The sequence below is a fragment of the Cyrtonyx montezumae genome, unplaced genomic scaffold (genome assembly GCF_038088225.1).
Source record: "Cyrtonyx montezumae isolate F1298 unplaced genomic scaffold, pur_monq_1.0 scaffold_2, whole genome shotgun sequence".
In the NCBI taxonomy this organism is placed as follows: Eukaryota; Metazoa; Chordata; class Aves; order Galliformes; family Odontophoridae; genus Cyrtonyx; species Cyrtonyx montezumae.
Genome location: NW_027071936.1, coordinates 4,071,653 through 4,090,837, shown reverse-complemented (window position 1 = coordinate 4,090,837; position 19,185 = coordinate 4,071,653). Strand labels below are relative to the sequence as shown.

At 38.1% G+C, this 19,185-nt stretch overlaps 2 protein-coding genes across 4 annotated transcripts in view; both read left to right on the top strand.

Moving 5' to 3' along the window:
* The window catches only part of GUCY1A1 (guanylate cyclase 1 soluble subunit alpha 1), a 32,522-nt gene extending 27,054 nt beyond the window's left edge, over positions 1-5,468 (top strand). For both annotated transcript variants that reach the window (XM_065736251.1, XM_065736252.1), the window contains 3 exons: positions 207-350; positions 2,350-2,504; positions 4,481-5,468. In XM_065736251.1, the coding sequence (XP_065592323.1) occupies positions 207-350; positions 2,350-2,504; positions 4,481-4,682 (501 nt within the window). In that variant the 3' untranslated portion in view covers positions 4,683-5,468. The remainder of the gene's footprint in view (positions 1-206; positions 351-2,349; positions 2,505-4,480) is intronic.
* A 3,906-nt stretch (positions 5,469-9,374) lies between these two features.
* GUCY1B1 (guanylate cyclase 1 soluble subunit beta 1) overlaps positions 9,375-19,185 on the top strand; it is a 33,992-nt gene continuing 24,181 nt past the window's right edge. Inside the window, exons 1-2 of one of the 2 annotated variants that reach the window (XM_065736255.1) lie at positions 9,375-9,443; positions 18,711-18,811. The gene's annotated coding sequence lies outside the window, so the exon portion shown is untranslated. Of the gene's footprint in view, positions 9,444-16,916; positions 16,936-18,710; positions 18,812-19,185 lie in introns of those variants that run through there. The other variant, XM_065736253.1, reaches the window with a different exon arrangement.

Genomic DNA, 19,185 nt, shown 5'->3' with positions numbered 1-19,185 from the left:
AGCAAGGAAAAGTAATCTTGTGTTATGCCCAGCAATAAATAGAAGTTGTGCATTTTTGCCTTTTAAATGATACCACAGGATTTATCCAAGACTAAGTAATTCACCAGGACAATTAGGACTCAGTAAATATGCAGGTTCAATTCTTACTGAAGCCACAGACTGTTCTTTTATATGTCAATATTAAGGAACAAATATACCTGTTTCAGGTTGAGACTATTGGAGATGCTTACTGTGTCGCTGGAGGTTTACACAAAGAAAGTGAAACCCATGCTGTCCAAATAGCATTGATGGCCCTGAAGATGATGGAGTTGTCAGATGAAGTGGTGTCTCCCCATGGGGAGCCTATCAAGGTCATATATTTTATAGTCTTTTATATGGTAAAAAGGGAAAATTTTGATGGTTGAGTTGGTTTGGGGTTTTTTGTTCCTAGGAAAATCTGCATTAACTCAGACAAGTTGGGGACTTAAGTATATGTGGCTGGGGAGGCTGACCATTTTATTTCTGTGAATGAGAGGGTTGTGGAGAAGTAAAGATGAAGTAAAGGTGAGGTCTCAAAATCAACACAAATGCTGCTAAACCAATAGGTGTACACTGGTACACTGCTGTTTTAGTCTCCCTAGCGATAGATTTTGCTATTGTCTAATTAGGAGAATAATCATCTTTCAAAATAAGAACCTAGGAGAACATCAAAGTATTCTGAGGCAAGTTATTAACATGAATAATCAAAGACATGCTCTAATTGCAGTAACCCACAAGTCTTTAAATGATTCCATTAGTGGTCACCGTAAGAGTGGTGCTAATGCTGTCAAGGCCACTTTTAGATTCTGTGGCAGTTACATTTATGACCTCCTTTGAATGGAGATACAAGTTCAGATGTACTGAACTTCCCACATAGGAAAGAAAGGAGAAAGCTCTGTGTGCATGGCAGATGATGCAGGCCTTCTACAAAGTTCAGTTGTCCTGGAATGTGGTATTGTTATTTTTAATAAAGGTGTCTTGATTAATTATGTCTTTTCTTTTTTCCTTTTTTTTTTTTTTGGCTTATTTTTAATTTTGCCTGATTGTTTACTCCTTTAGAAAACTTCAGGCTTCTTTGACTATGGTTTAAGGAATATTTGTATTCTAAGACCAAGAAAATGTTTATTACAATGTATACAGGCTCCACATTTATCATAGAGAACAATAGTATTAAAAACGATGGCAATAAATACCCCTATACTTGTACTTCACAATATCAAATTAAATTATGCCTAAAATATGGAAGCATGTATATGACAATATTATATCATGTTTATAATTTCCATGCAATTGCTACTTCTGTAGTTATTAATGATGAATGTGATTAAATTCTAAAAGTAATTTTGAAATAAAGAGCAAAAAATAAACTTCTAGAAGCTTTTGAGTGGAAAAATTAACCTATTTTTAATGAAAATATGCACCTGTTTTTGAAATGCTTCACAAAAGCATTGACCGTTTGGCAAAGCAAGAAATGTGTCACTGTCTACTGTCATTTCAAATATAAGTTGTCAAAGAAAAAGGCATGACTGCAAACTACTATTTTAAATCAGACTTCTATATCAATGTATATATTCCAGCCATCTTTGCTGTGTGGGTGGATTTTGCTTTTGTTGCAGGCTTTTCTGCTTTTTCACTCAAAACTAGAACTGTGACAGAATGATGTGGCATTCTCCGTGTATACAAAGGGCACACATGGTAGATAAGTGAATTTCCCAACATCACGCCATGGTTTTGTCAGAGTGCTACTCTGACAAAAACGTATTTATATTTAGACTTTAATGTCTTTATGTTTATAATGCACGTAAGAATTTTATTTTTTTAATAAGACCATAGTAAGCAGCACCAACTAAACAAAACTCAGAATTCAAAGTACGAATTGCAAAGAGGAGTTATCAGAACGTTTCTACTGCTGTAAAGCATATACATATTTTCTTCACCGTTTCCAAGGACTTATCTTCTGACCTTAACAGCAAAGCAACTACAATTACAATTCAATAACTTTCATTAGTCTAACATTGTGCCATTCAGTTCCTCCTAGGAAAACATTCAAGTGTCATAATAACTCCTGGTGGTGTTTCTAGATCAATTTACTGTCTGAAAGACAAACGATATAACATTCATGTCAGATGAAGGGTGATTTACTATGCAAAGCAAGGTATACCTGGGCTACTTTCCACTGCACAAGCAGTAATAACCAGAATACAGACATGTTAAGGAGACTACTAACTCAATTTATATTAGCAGCTCATAATTTTTTAATACAGGAAGAATTTATAAAACTTCAACGATTTTATTTATCTAATTATGGTATTTTCTGCCTTTTATTTAAAGATGCGTATTGGCCTTCATTCTGGATCTGTCTTTGCTGGAGTGGTTGGAGTTAAAATGCCTCGTTACTGTCTCTTTGGAAATAATGTAACCCTTGCCAACAAGTTTGAATCTTGCAGTATACCTCGAAAAATAAATGTCAGCCCAACAACTTACAGGTACAGTGCTTAACAGTGTACATCAGTAACATTTCCACCTGAAGTAGTTAATGTAAAATTTATTTGTTTCCTTGTTGATGTTATTTTCCCTCTGTTTTTTTCCCTTTTTTCTCTTTTTACCTGACTTCGCATGATTGCATGGTTACTTTTATTCAGAATGCTACCAGCAAATGGAACAGCTGATATTTATTTTTCAGATGCTAGGGTTAAAATAAATGGAGGACTCGAGGCAATTTTGCTTCTTGCCCTGAAACCTCTTGCCTTTTTTTTCCTCTCATTGGCTTATCTTTGAGGTAGTTGGCTTTCAGTGTAAGCTGGATGCCCTTGAAAATACCAACCTAATCAAACAATTGTTAAGCATCACTTTACACATCCCCATTCTCTTTCAGCTGGGGAAGATGAATGAATGGGTTGCAGTGAATCAACCATGATAGTGTTTAGTTTAGCATGCCTTGATCCCAGCTCAGTTTGAACCTCCTAGGATGAAAACTAGGCTTAACTATTTATTATTCACTCAGATCATTCTTAGTAAAGGATATTTGGTTTCATGAAGATAGTTCGCAGGCTCTCCCATGGGAAATATATCATCTTTCCTTTGTCCTCTCAACCTAATACTCCATTTTGTGTTATCTCTTTAGATGTACTTAAAATTACCTTGAAAATATGATCATGGCCAAGTTATAATGTCTTTTATGTTCCAGGCAAAATAATAAAAGCCTTTTTAAAATTTGGTGCTAACAGTCTGAGCTTTGGGTCAAGATCTGAATTTTATGCCGCAAAGCTGATACAGGCGATTGTTTCTTCCAGAGTGGCCAAACATGAACTGCAGAGAGTAGTAGGAGAACATGAACTGCAGAGAGTAATATCACTAGTAGGAAGTGATATTGCTGGTTGGGGAAAATAATCAGAAATATAGATGTACTTTTTTTTTTCTTTTCATTTTAAGGAAGATTTGAGGGATGGCAGTACCATTTGGGGTGTGGAAACAGAAGTAGTCTAAATAATCTGCTACATCCAGAACTGTAGCCTGGACAGCTGGCTGTTCTTGCTCAGATTCTACTTGGTGCTGTGTATCTGATGTGTCAGGACTGTGTGGCAAGTGTCAGAAAAGTTGGCACAGGATATTCTGAAATCCCCTGCAGTAATGCTGTGTGACTGAGAGGGTGCAAAGCTAATTATCTTCTGTAGGTGATAGAAGAGGTATTAGAGTGCATGTAAGTAAGTAAGGTAGGTTTGGATCATGCAGTCTAAGCGGAGACATAGCATCATCATTCCCAGTGCTTAGCTGCATCAGAACTGCGGTGGCCAATAATTACTTTTTCCATGTCCATATGACAAATCATTTTGAATCAGATTGGCTATAGTCTTTTCTTAAAATCATTAGACAGTTCTCCCAAACAAAACTTGTTTATATTCTGAGGTATAAGTTGCTCTTGCACAACTCCTATCTATAGCAGTATTTGTTTGAAACCTTTGGTACCAGACATTGATATGTATTCCTAAGGGGCAGCAATCTATGTTTCAGATATTGAAGACCACTAGGTTTTGTGGAAGAATTCTTAGAATTGGTAAGAGGATCCAAATAGCTTGGTTAATAATCTTGTCAGTATCTCAGTAGTTGTAACGTTAACTGTGGTGCCTGTTTCATGTGCTAATTTGAATTAGCTCTCATTTTTGAACTTGCTAAATCACTTCTGCAGAGTATTTACAACAAACACAGTGCCTACATTCAAAGCACTGGCAAGACAAAAAAGAGAGGTAATATTTCTCTTTGTACTGGTGCTTGATTTAACGAGTTATCGAGATTAACAAATAAATAGGTTTTTTAAAACTTTTCAGTAAAAATGTAAATATTAAAGTAAATTCTGACTTGTTTTATAAAGAATATGTGAAGAATTATTGAGTCTTTTTGTATATAGTAACAATTAGTGATTGATTCCTTTTTAACCGATTCTTTTTTTTTTTTTTTGTTATAGATTATTAAAGGAATATCCAGGTTTTGTGTTCACACCGCGCTCAAGAGAAGAACTTCCTCCAAATTTTCCCAGTGATATCCCTGGAATTTGCTATTTTCTGGATGCTTATATTCAAGGAACAAGCTCACAGGCTTGGTTTCAAAAGAAAGATTTGGGAGATGGCAATGCCAACTTTTTGGGTGAGGAAACAGGAATAGACTAAATCATCCACTACATTCACAAGCACATAGAATAAATGTATAAATATTCTGGTTTCTTTTTCTGTATAAATTGAACATTTTAAAAAATATATGAAAAACGAAAGCACTTTAGATTGAGAACACCTGAAAGCCAGTATTAAAATTTCAGGAAGTATGTAACTGATTTCTTTATGTTTTTCCTTTGAATAAGGAATGTAGTCACTAAAATAATACTGCAACTTTGCTGTTTAAAATGCTATTGAAAAGTATATGTTCCCTGTGGTAATTTGTGATAAACACATAGCAACCCTCTCAGTTCTTTCTGCGCTGAGAATTCTAGGTGTACTGTATATGCAGTGTGTCAAGAAATGTAATGTGTGAGTGATGCAGCCACATGCAGTGTTTTGAGCTGGTGCTTATCAATGGCCATTACAAATTTATTAGTGATTCTATAAGAAAAATATCCATTAAAATATCATCACTGCTATCACATACTCCTTTCAGAGCATCTTTTGGGCCCCATCCTTACAGCTGCTGAGCATCTTCTAACACTTGCTGAAGTCAGTGTGTTGAGTGTGCTCAGCAACTCCGGGATTGGGCGGTTAATTGTAGCTAATACACGGATAAATAGCAGAGTTTCCTGCTTAATGTTTCCTGAACTTTCGTTTGTGTATAAAATGAATATAGATTCTGTATAATCCCATTCTAAAGTCTCTGTAATCATCAAACAGTATTTTAGTTCTTGGGGTTTTTAAAATACTTTATAAAAATAATATCGACTTGCTATCATGTATTAGAGCAATAAATGTTTTTTTCGTTGTTGTCGTTGTCATTTAAATTTGTAATACTTTAAAAAGAGTGTAAAAAAAAAATACTTCGGGATTTTTATTAGATAAGAAATTCCAGTCAGACTATATAACATGGAACAAAAGTACACTGGTTTAAAGCCTTGACCTTTATTCGAGGACAGCAATGTGTATATGATGTTACATGAAACACATAAGCTACTCTCACTTCAAAAATGTAAGGAGAACCAACAGGTGAATGAAAAAGCTTTAAAATACATGAACACAAATATGTTAGTATTCCTACATTGCAGGTCTTTTTATAGTGAATGATGGAACAGGAACAAAGATCTCTCAATGGTCTGCCTGTGGAAAAGAGCAGAATACAATTACTGAGTCCTGAGCTTAGGATTCTGCCTCTGTAACTATCAGATTTATCTGCACAGAATTTTCTCTGAGCTGTACAATTTGGTCCTGGCTGCAGGCTGGAGAGCTGCATTGCTTACATTCACTAGTATTTCCAGTAGTATCAAATAATACTTTTTATTATTCTGACCTATTATACTCTTGGGTTTTGGCATATCAAACCATGAAAGACTTTTTGTTCAGGGTACCTCTCATTGAATCAGATTTTGCTCTCTGAGTATTTACAGGGAACAATTCAATTAGACTATTCATTTTCTGAGTTTGAGTGCTTCATTCTCAAGATATCATTCTAACCCCACTGTTTTGTACAGAACATGTCCTCTCAGAAACCTGAGAAGCTATTAGGGACTAGTGGTACAGACATTTTAAAAGCATGTTTTAATTCATATTTTCTGCAAGTATCATTTGAACAAAACTTGAAACATTCCATCCTTCTGTTCCTTGAGATGAATATATATATATGTGTGTGAAATTTTAGCAGCAGCGTTTGAAGAAAACAAGACTTCTGTAAATGTTGGTGACTGATCGTTGCAATATTTTTTTTCTTACGAAAATTCTATTCTATTTACATACATACCCAGAGACTAGTAGCAGTCCCACATGGGTGTTCCTGGAGTTAAACAGGTAGAAGAACTACTTGTAACTGGTAGGGTTCTAAACAAAAACTATTTATTTATTTACACAATGGGAAGAACTCTTAGGAGCAAATTTCCTATTGTCTCATGGGACGAACTACTGCTGGAATGGAGGATGGCCGTTCTGAAAGCCAGATTCTGTATAAATCTGTTATGCTATAGGATGTCCATCTTGGCTGTTTCTGACCCCTTCCTACGCATAGCTCTGTAAAATACAACGTGCCCTAGACTAAAGTTCTTACTACAGATCAAAGTCACCTGCCTGTTACTTTTTATAACTCTTTTTAAATATACCCTAGGCTATGTTATCAGCTCGGATAAAATTGCTGTGGAATTTCTTTTTGTTTCTTGGACTTTTCTGATGAAGTTAAAACATTCTCTTGTCTATATCAGTCTTAGTTCTGAGAAGTGTCCTGATAAGATGCCTAAGAATACATATTAACCTATAAGAATGAATCATAGAGGCTGAGCTTGGAAAAGACTGAACTACAGTGCAAAAACAAACCTCGCAAACTCACAGAAAGTAACAAAACACTGAAGTGCACACAAATCCTTAAGCCTGAGACCAGACCTACTTTCCCATGAAACAATATAACAGAACAATGCAGACCTCCTTGTATACAGTTTACTTCTCCCATTACTTCGTTTTGCATTCTCTGCAGAAACAGTAGCAAGCACAGGAGGCAAAATCAGTGTATCTAGCTGAAAGCCATCAGAATTAAGGGAAATTTCTCTTGAATCTTGGCAAGGGGACCCTTTTTCAAACCACACCCATCCGATAAATCTAGCAGCTACTGTAGCTGCTGCCATTTTTTATGTCTGTTCATTGTTCTGCAAAAGCAGTGGAAGGGGAGTTTGGGCTTCCTGGAATAGCAGTAATTTTTGTGGCTATTTGCCATGTAACATATTAGGACTACATCGCTTTCAAAGCTGTGCTTCAGTTCATCAGAAGTCAGCTTGGGATGAATTAAAAGAAAGCTTTTTCTGAGATGGAAGCTTGGATTTTCCTCTTATGGAATCTGGAGATCTCTTACACCATCTCCAGTATAAGAATGTAGTAAATCAGATATAAAGTTTTTTTATTTTTTATTTTTTAATTTCACAGTCTTGTTTGCACGAGTTATTTGGCCTTCCTTTTCTGTAAAGGGTGAGAATAGAACTCACAGTCTTCTGTCACTCAGCTAACCTTAAAAAAAAAAAGAAAAAAACATGTATATCTCTGCCCCATAATAGAGATGTTATGAAAATTCTAAATGTCAAGTCCCAGATCATTTATGATTTGAAACAGATAAAGGGAAAACACCATAATTCACTTTGACATCAGTGAATTTAAGTCCATTTCACTAAATGAAATCCAGCAATACCACATAAAGGATTTTCCAGTTCTAATTTACAGTAACAGTACATACTTTAAGAGGAGAATCTGAAGTAAAAAAAAAATACAACTTCTTAAAATGCTGTGGCTTTTAGTGGTTGTATATTAATGCAAAGCACACTGAACTGTGTGTAAAAGTTCTTGTCCAGTTGGTGGCTATCCCAAAGCTATTGTCTCAGCAACTGTTCTCAGCAAGGGTATGAATGAGATTGCGTGCTGCAGTGAACAAGTGGCAACCTTTAGGGAAGTGCATCTTGCACAGTCCAAATATGAGTTGTTCGATGAGCATAACACATGTGACCTGATGCCTGACAACAAGTAGGGCTGGACCTTGAAAATGCAACCCAGTATTAACTTAGGATCTGACAAGTCGTGCATCTGTTCACTTTAAGCCTGTCATTCCCTAAGGGAAACCAAATTTTGCCTGAAGAGCTATCAGACAGTCTAGACTCATCAGGCACCTGGAATGGAAGATGACCCCACTCAACAAATCACTTGAGTTCTTTAATTCAACATCTTTCAAACTTTTAAAAAGGGATTTGATTTGATTGATTAATTAATTAATTAATCACTGTCTGCTCCAAATCTGCCCACGCTGTTAACTGACTGCTGCTTCTCAGCTGGCTTTTAACTCAGATACTCGAATGCTTCCTTGCGAAGGCTTAATCCTACAAGTTCAACCTACCAAGACAGGACCAAACCAAAAGAAGAAACTCAGTATGGCGATTCAAGCACATCCTTTGACGTTTTCATCAATTTTCAAAATTATTTTATGGATCTAAGCACATTTAGCAAGGCTTCTGCTCAAGAGCTATGAGGGTGTTAGGTTATTGTTTCCACAGTCCTCCTAGGCACCGATATTATTTTTTTAATCTAGTTTAACTTGTTTTAAAGACGTGAAAAGAATTATGTATCCCCTTGGGAATTTTGTTTCATGCACTTATGGCTAAATAAAAATAATACTAAAGAGAGAAGGATGCATAGTTTGCAGGAATCGCGCCAGCAACAACACGACGTCCCTCTCACACCACACTCCCCTTGGCGGGAATGGCGGCGAAGCGGCCCTAGCTCAGTGCAAGTGACGGCGCCCCCCGCCCCCGCTCCCTGCCCCCGCCCCGCCAGCTCCAAGTCCCGCCTCTGCCTCCCATTGGAGGACAGCACAGCGGCCGCGCTCGCCATTGGCTACTAGCGGGCCGGCCGCGCTTCCCATTGGCTGTCGGCTGATGCCAGTCGGGGCGGCTGCAAGGGAGGCGGTGAGTCGGTCAGGTCCACTCTTCTGCTCGTCGGCGGCAGTGGCGGCACCATGGTGAGCTCTGCGAGCCGCTCTCTGTGGCTGGGCTCGGCTGGAGCAGCCCATGGGGGGAGAATTGGGTGGGCGGCCGCGCTCCGGTCCTTTTGGGTTTAGGGTGGGGGTGAGAGGCGCTGAGGCGCGGGGCTGGGATGAGGTCCGCCCGGTTCTGACCGCGCTGCTGCCTCGCCTTGCTCGCAGTACGGCTTCGTCAATCACGCCCTGGAGCTGCTCGTCATCCGCAACTACGGGCCCGCCGTCTGGGAGGACATCAAGTAAGTGTGCCCGCCTGCCTGCTGCGGGACCTGCTTTCTTGGGTCTTTAAACGACATAAAATAACAAGTGCTGGCACTGTAAGGCTTCAGGTTAAGCCTGACTGCTGAGCGTGGCCTTTTGATGTTGTGTGTTTTAAGGGAAAAGTAGGCTAACTTGGAGATGGCAGCCTTCTTTCAGTTGGATGTCTTCTGTGCTGTTCTATCTAGTTCAATTTGGTCTGGTTTTAATAATGTCAGTGGAGCTGCTCTGACACCATTTTTTGAGTGCCCTTGAATGGGATGTTTTTATGACCACGATAGTTGACTTTTTTTGTGAGTCCATGTATTGAAAAGGATTAATCTTATCAGAGCATCACAAAAATGTTGGTTGGAAGAGGCATTGAGCCCGTCTAACCCATACTCTGTTCCAGCCAGTGCTGTTACCTGTATCCAGGGCTTAGCTGTCACATTTTTCAAGCCACAAGTCATCACAGAGTCCACAGTTCTGGTTTAGCAGTTAGCCACTGTTCCAGGAACCTAAGACAATTAATCTATCAACTATACTTTGCAAATGTAGTTCTATGGATTGCATAGATGTCTTCATGCATCGTTACTTCTCATTTTTTGCATGTACCTACTAGAGACTGAAGATCAGCTAAGGCCTGTGGTCAGCGTTGCTCATGTAGTGTTTTGGAGAAGTGGAATGAAAAGATACAAGATGTTTGACTAACTGTGAGCTGTGTAAGTTTAGGAAGCTGATAGGTCCTGCTTTTGTTTTTCAGCTGGGATACGTTGTAGCATTCAATAGGCAGGCTCTGCTATTAACTCACAGAGAAGATAGCTTTCTGGAACAAGCAGTATTGTAACACGGCACAAACAGAAGTGTAGAAAATCATCAACAAGAAGGAGGCACTGTTTACGCATCAACTGCCATATCTGCTTATGTAAAATACGCTTGCATCTGGATTTGCATTCAATAGGAATTGCTTTAAGTGTTGTTTTATTATAGAGCTTAGAAACCAGTGAACAAATTCTTATATATCCTATTGGAAAAAATTATAATGGTTATGCTGCTTTAGAAGGTGGTACAGGGTCCTCTTCTAGGCATGAAGTACCTGTTAGTTTAGGTTCTTTAAGTTGTTGTCAGCAGAGGGTACGTATATAGCCAGTCTTTCCCAAAAACATCCCTCTGTGTTTGATAATGAGTACAGGACTTTGTACTCATGAATCTAAGTTTACTTTGCATTAGATGCTCAAACTGTAACTCTTTCAGATATATTGCCAAGAATAGGACTGAGAGCTTGAACATCACTTTAAGAAATACATTAAAAGGCTTCATCACAGGTGTGCAAAATAAATCAGTATTTTTCTGTGTGAAAGATTGTTTTAGGGAAAGGAAATGGGACAGTCTCTCAGCTTGGAGTCTCCATCATCTTTATATTTCTGTGGTGGATGGAAGTCCCCACCAAACCCATATAGCCTGTGAGCACAGAAAAACTTGGCAGAAGTTGAAAACTGTGTTTGCAGCAACTGAATACTTAGAGGTAAAATCATTTTTTAATTGATTTTAGATAGGAACGTCTGAATGGAAACTTGCACAATAGCAAAACATGCGTGTGTCCTTTGGCTTAGTGTGGGGATGCAGAAAACAAGAAATCTTTGCCCTTTGTGTGTCAGCATGGCATAATGCTGTCCACACACTCTTAAATGCTAACACTCAAGGTGTGGGCTGCCTGCTGGGTAGCAAGGAGTTCACATGAATTCAGTGAATGGTAATGAGCACTGTGAAGAGCAAAAGGCAATTGCTTATCCTTTCTCCTTTCAGGATGGAAATTTTTGTTGTCACCTCCCCAACCTTGAGCATTATCAGCTACCAAGCATCTGGGCTTGTTTGCTCTTTGGAATTTGTTTGCTGTAACTGTCCTGTAATGGTTAAAACAGTGTAACACGGGGAGCTGGGTAGTTATCATGGCATACTTATCTTAGGATAACATAAGCAGAAATCTCTTCTCCTCAAATTCAGCTTGGGTTCAGCCGAAGTGGTGGAAAGATTGTTGAGGGTAAGGTAGTGAAATAGGTGACAGACAGAGCTATCATTTTAAAAAGCCATGCAGACGTGGTGGCACGTCAAGACTGTAAGCTGTGTTTTAGCCATGAAAGTGCTGAGTACCTTGAAAGAATAATACCTGTCTCAAGCTGGGCATCCGAAATTCATGAAACCTTTTGACCATTCAGTTTTACCATTACATATAGTTGTTTTCTGCTCTCTGGCAATGCCATCCATATAAAATATTAATCATGTACGTGGCCTCACTAGCAAGTTGGAGAGATAATTAATGCTTGTCCATTATTATAGGGATCCATTCCTCAGAAGGGCTTATTAGGAAGTTTTAAAACCCAGCTCTGGATTGATTCCTGTGTTTTACATCAAGACTGAAGTTATATGTTGACCAGGGGGATAAAATAAAATTCAGATAATATACAGCTATTCTGTGTGAAATAGAATCTGTCCTCAAACTGAAAGAATCAGTAGCCTTGAGGAGAAGAAGCAGGTTGTGTGCTCTTAAATGTGTGACAGGTAGGTTGCATTCTGTGGGCTCAGTGAGGAGCAGGGAAATGGGGTAAGGATCAAGCTTTGCCCACATTGCTGTGAACTGTGCTTAGGTACCATGTATAGCTGAAGTATTAGGTAGTCCTTCCATTTATTTTTGGTGGTGTTTCTCAGCAAAGGCTGATTTGCAGCAGAAGCTTGCTGCTTACCTCCATTCAATCATCTTAAGTGTAGTTTTGGATGTGTCTAGGACTTCACGTTTGTTGTTGCTGCTTTATCATCTTAATGCCTTTGGGATATTTCTCATCGGGTTCCTATTCCTTTCCTATGCACATCTCATCCAAGAACTGTAGAAGTCCAGGTACCTTTCTAGTGGGTTATGAATTTTACCACATGGACATATATAACCATGTGTCGCAGTGCTGGTAATCACTCCCATGTGAATCATCTCTCTTGCATTGTTGAGCTGCTGTGAGTTTGTTCAGTATTTGCCTTTCCCAGCCCACAACAAATTTATCACCAAGAATGTTTGCTTTGCAGTTTAGCCAAAGTTACTGATTCTGTCGCGTTCCAAGATGTTACAGGCACACTGTGTTGATTATCTTAAGTGCTTCCTCTCCATGAGCTCTGAAACTCTTCAGTACAGTTTTATACGTTGAAGGCTATATTTTTCTCTTCCGGGTTGTGTAGGACCCAGTTACAATTAATTGCAGGGGTCTGTGAAAATGCTTGAAAACTGTTTATTTCCTGTCTCCATAGCACTGCGCATGTCTATCCAGTGCTGAAGGTGTAGTGTTCCATTTGGTCAATCTCATAATAATTTTGACATAAAAAATACAGGTGGAATATAAATAGCGGTCAGAAATGCACTTTGGAAAGAACAGTAGATTGTTTTAATCCATTGCACCTCTTAACATGGTGGCATGAAGTAGTAACGTTTACTTTTTTAGGTCTTTTATTTCATACTATTCCAAAGTTCCTAACAATTGTGGTTAAGTTTTCCTGTAACAGGTGTTGAATGGATGATTCTCCGTGGGCCTGAAGGTTATGATTTGTAGAGCATTTGTAGAATCAGGGCATTGCATTTGCTGCTCCTTCAGCTCCTCACAGCAGATGACCTGGACAGAGGTCAGGATTTTAAGCTGTGCTGATGCCAGGTTCTTTAATTCGTCTAGAAAAGGCCTGGCTAAAAAAAAAATAGTGCCGTGCTATGGAACATTGTTTAATTATGCTGGCAGTATCTCTTTAGGTACTTTGCAGTTTCCCCAGAACTGTGAATTACTTTTAGATGTCAGGATACCAGGTGTTATAAACATATCACTCACTCTAACAGATGAAATATCTAAAAGAAATACTATTCTAAATACAATTCTTTTTATTTCACTTAGGTGGAAGGAAGCAAAATAGTTCTAGCTCTTTGTGTTTTTCATAGTATTTTTAGTTTTTGGATTAGTAACAAAAAAACTTGCACATTTGTTAGCTGTATCTTCTAGGATTATCTTGTTTTGAAAACCTACATTAAACACTCTCATCTCTAGCCTGTAAAACTGGGAAATAGCTCAGAGCTCTGAAGTCTATAAATATATACCTATTTACTTTACCCAGGACGTCATTTTCCTGGACAGATTCCCATTTTCTTTTCCTAATCATGTAACTTAATATAATATATATTTTTCCCAGCTGGCTGTTTAAAATGCCTCTAGACCATGCATAACATGTACGAGTCTATTTGTTTTTTTCTGTTGAGAAGAATGGGAATATTGAATCAGTATTTTTAATACTTCAAGGAAAGCATTTTTGTGAAATACATAAAAAAGGATAAGTGTTTTGAAAACACAAGCCCATGAGAATTAATCAATTGGGAGGTGAACTTGTAATCTTCTTAATGATGCAAAGGTGATGATTCTGGTTTCACCAGTACCCTCTTTAGCTCTGGCATATGTAATTCTACATACTCAGTGACGTCAGAATTGTGCAAGGTTTCTAAGTGCAAAAGTGTTACTTTGTCATTAAGATTGTTTTGACTGGTCTCTCTTCAAACTAATGAATACTTTTTCCATCCTTGTTATGCCAAGAATAGTTGAGCACAATGATGGCACAAGTCCCAGAAGAAACAATGCCTGTGGTGGAAGAAGTCCTAGAGGTGGTCTTCAATCCGTTGTTGTGATGTGTTGAAGGTGACACACCCAGAGCATGCACTTAGGGCCAGAGCTTTGATAGAAAGAGTTCTAGTTATACTTTTTATCTCTGACAGTGTTGCCAACAGCTTCTAAATAGTAATATAGCTGTCAGAGAAGCCTGTGTATCTTCAGGATACCAAGTATTCTGCCTTGTCTCAGACCATCACTTATTCCTATTTGTATCCACTACCTTTTATCATTATTATCTGTGTGCAGAGTTCTACAGAATTCTTCTGTGAAGAATGTTTCTTACTGTTGTTAGCTTTAAGTTCCAACTTTACAACTAACTGTAGAGATAGAATAGCAAATTGCAATTCTTTTTTAGTGTAAAGCCCAAGAAGTGAAATAAAAATGTGCACAGCCTGTGGTATAACAATTTATAATGCAAGATCTGTTCTCATTTTAAGAACAGTTTTTGTCTGAATGTTTGTTAGTACTTAGCATTTCATTCATCTCTGTGAATTATTAACATCACCTTTGAACATTAGCAGTGTGTTTTGAAATACTAAACTAGCTTCACAATGGCAAAGACTTTCAAAGGGCCCATTGTACACATGTACAGTGCCTGTACCACTGTTCTGTGCTGTTAGACCAGCAATTTGGGGGTGTTAGCATGACCGATAGAGGAAAGGCTACTTCAGGACTTGATCCTGCTTTGATCAGCTCTGTAAGAATTTTTCCATGGATTTGAATGATGTCAAGGTCAAACCTGTACGTGAGAAATGTTTTCTTTGTAACTGTGTTCTTTTCCGTGGTGCGTTGGTTGAGATTATTTTTCCCCAAGTAAATTTCCACAGGTTAACCTGGGTAACGTAGGCCTTCTGGAGGAAAATGCATTTTAGAGAAGCCTAGGCCGGAGTCTTTGTTTCCCACAATTGGAACACTCTGTGTAATCATTCAAAATTAGTCCAGAGTGAATAAAAGGGCTGACAGAGTGCAGCTGGAGGATAGGCCTAGCATGGGATGTAAGTTTTGAACCATGAAATAACGTTATCTGGTGTGCTGACAACAGCAGGTAGTTTAGGCAAGAGCATCAAACTCCTGGCTTTTCTTATTTTTTTAACATATACTTATTGGGTAGCAAAGCACACCCTTCTTTTTGTCTCTGGAAATGGAAATGAGACATTAATTGTAAATCATGCGTTATTTTACATAGAAATTATTTTGAAAGGAAAGATGGATGGAACTGAAAAGCTTGCTGCTGTAGTCCTGCTGCCTCATTAAAGAATTAGTAACGGCAGAAATTGGTTATTTGCCAGGACATGTTGCTTTTGGCTCATTTTCAGTCAAGCCCTTAAGAAATTCACCACATGTTATTGCTGCTAATACCTTTGTGATCAAACACGGAGATTGTCTGGTAAAGAACAAAACTGAGAGTAAATATTGCTTTAAGGGAGGTGCCATGCTTTTTCATGAAGATGTGGATGTGAAGTTTTCTATGCAGTGTAGTCAGGCAAATGTGAATTCTGCGTGTTGAAGGAGGCCATTTCTTGTTCCTGTTCTAAACCCATCCTGTGAGCCAGTTGTCAGCCACGAGAGAAGCTCTTCAGATGAGAACAGTTTCAGCCTTCTGATGTTTTAAGGTTCATACACAGATTTGTAGTCATACCTTGTTCTGCATGGGCAGGTTTGTTTTCATACATGGCACTCTTAGATTGTGGAGTAAGAAGAGCTGTATTTTGCTGGAGAAGTGACAGTTGATGGACAGCCAGCTGCAATGACTTCACAAACTAACAAAATGCTGTTGTATTTCTTCATATCATCCTTGCAGTAGAAGCAGCTCTCAGGAGCAGATCAGGTAGGGCTCAGGCAATTAGGTGAGAAAATTGCAGCCATGGGAAACCATCTGGGAGTTGCTCAGTCACCTAAATGAATGTTTGAATGGATTTGTCCTGTTTCCTAGACTGCTAGTGTGCACATCATGTTTGCCCTCTCTGGTGCTGACAGCTGTGATGCTCTGCTGCCTGACAGGTTAATTAAAGGACGTGCAATTTTGCAGAAGGACAAAAGACTCTGTGAAAATCAGTGTTGTCACATTGCATTGGCCACTGGTGATAATTGTGCAGCAGCATTTCGTCATGTGAAACCTTAAGGATAATCAAGTATTTCTGAGAGAAACACTTCATGAAGAAGTTCTTGTGGTCCTCGGATTCCCAAGGGAAGCGAAAAGACTTTGGAAATCCAGTTCATTGCACTGGGGATAGGGGACAAGACTTCAGCTGACATCACTGTTGTTCTGGTTGTACAGCATGCTTTGTGATCTGGTGAGGGAGCAGATTGGGTAATGCCTCCAGCAAAAAAACAAAATGACTCAGTAAAACAGATATTTAACTGAATTGTACATCATCTCATTATACATCATCTACAGGCACTGAAGAAAAACTTTGACAAAATGCACTGCAGTTAATTACAATAAAATAGGAAGTGTGGCTTGGCACAGAGGAGGAGACAGGAAAGGTTCCAGCCAATATAGCTGAAAGGAGATGGAAGTGTTTTGAAGGAGGTACCAGAGTGATCAGACTGGTTCAATGTTCAGTAAAGAAATTTCTCACAGAAAAACTGCATGCAGTGACTTTGCGAGTATGCAGTACTTTAGAGGATGTTCATTGCTTTTCCAGATGTGTGTGTTATCCTTTGTGGTTTGGCTGGGAACAGAGGGACTAAGAGAAAGCACAGTGTGCTTCAGGGACGTGGGAAAGTTTGCTTACCCTTTTACAAACTTCTCTCTAAACTGCGCTTGGCTTCCAGTTGCATATCGTGTTATGAGAATCAAAGAATCAAGGTGATTTTCTTTTCTGCTGCTACTTTGGTTCAGTCCTTAGCAAATATAAACTTTACTTTCTTGTTCCTGACCTCATATGCTTCAGGACAGTGTTGCCCACTAATAGCCCTAGCTCTCCTGCAACTTGGGGGAGGGTAGAATATATATGTTGTATCAGCTTTTTTCAGGAACCAGTGGGACTTGATAGCCTGCAGGCTGATCTGAAGTGCTCAGAGAAAGGCAGGGGGAGAGGATCAGAAGAATGAAATATGAAAATGAGTCACAGGGGACTGTGTGTATACAAGCCATTTTTTCTTGCTTCTTTTTTTTATAAATACACTATTATTTGACACAATGAATAAGTGATTGCAATTAATTATTCATGAGAAATACCATGCTTTATCTTTTTATTTCTTTGAGAAAATTCTTGCAGCTAGTTTTATTCTGTTTGCTCATGTCTGCTATTTTGTGTATAAACCAGTGAGGTTAAGAAGAAAACTTCTTGAGTTTATTAATAGTTTTTCATGCCGTTAATAGCAAAAGTTATCCCTTTTGCATTCATTTTATAGTAATTTTAGTCTCACTTAAGGGCTGCATCCGCATCTTGCTTCTCTGGGGAAGTCACTTCACTTGTTTTTTAGCTCATATTCATTCATATGCTAGTAATAACAATGTAGAGAGATTTTAAATATAAAAACAATCTAATACTAATTTTTGGTCAGTGGTAAGAATGCGACAGACATCGTTAAAGCACGAGAAAGAAGAAAATAATGGATTTGAAAGTAATGCATTCTTGACTTCCACTGATAGTGGACAGATTGTCAAAGACTTATAATCCTTGAGTGGAGGTTTAAATGGCCATTATTTTCATTTAGATCAATAGAATAAAAATGGAATCAGACCTTATCAATAGTACCATCTATCATCTAGCGATTCTAACATGAACCAGAATACTTAATCCTCAGTCTTCTGTATGTTGAGTAATGCTGAAAATGTTTGTGTATGGATAGATGGATTATTCAAGTAAGACAGTAATCCTGAGTCATCGTGAAGGTGTTATTTGTTTGTATTTCATTTTTGAAATAGGTAATGCTGAGTCTATAAAACTAGAAGCTAAATGTCAGTTAAAGAATTTTGTTCTGATTGATGAATGATTAGATGGTGGTAGAGACAAAGATTTTGTTGTAAAAGACAATGAAGGGTTTTAGATAGTAGGTTCAGAATCTGCTTTATAAAGGTTTATAATTCTGATGATTGTTACAAGTTGAGAGCAGTTAGAATACTGGCTCCTAAGCAGTATGTTTCAACTCTATCTCAAGAAGCATTTCTGTCCTACTGTAGTAAGAGCTCTTCATTATCTTGGCACTAGTAAATAATTTTTCCTCGTGATTCATTTGTCTATTAGAGAAATTATTACTTCAGTGGTGAGTTGACGAGCATCTTGACTCATATGACATGCCTAGTTTTGTTAAAAAAAAAATATACCATCAAGCCATCAAAATATATATATTTCCCTTTTTAAAACAGAAATTCTGTCATTATTCCAGCAAGTTCTTTGTGAGGCTCTGTACTGTGAAGTCACATTTTTCTCGCAGCTAATTAGTATTTTGAGAGTGCAAGTGGTCATAAGGTAGTGGTTGTATCTTAATCACCCTGCGGTGTGAAACAGTTCTGTTCTTAACTTTCCTTATTATGTAACTTGTAGATTTGCATTATTTAAGAGTAATACCAAACGATGTACAATTTTCAGATCTGATGTTTCTCCCTCAACCAAAAATATTTTCTTTTCTTTATAGGAAGGAGGCACAGCTGGATGAAGAAGGACAGTTTCTTGTCAGAATAATATATGATGATTCCAAAACCTATGATCTGGTTGCAGCTGCGAGCAAGGTTCTTAGTAAGTAATATGGGTATCTTCTTTGACCACTTTTTAGCATTTTCCAATCTTAAATGTAATGACAGAGAAATCCACATAGCAGGGAGAAACAGGATTTAACACAGGGGATGTGAAAACGTAGTAATGGTCAGAGAAGAAAAATAAAATAGCAGAAGAAAGGATTTTATTATTACCTCAAATATTTTTATTCCTCTAAGTGGTCATATTACTTCCAAGTAGTAGTCTAAGTCATAGATTTACCTTAAATTGTAGTAATGTATCTAATCCACAAAGCATCATCAGTGTTATGGTTGGGCATGAGGTAAAAATAAATCACTGTAACAACCTTCCCCATATGCCCAGATTTCCAGAGCTGCTGTAAAAGCAGTCCATGG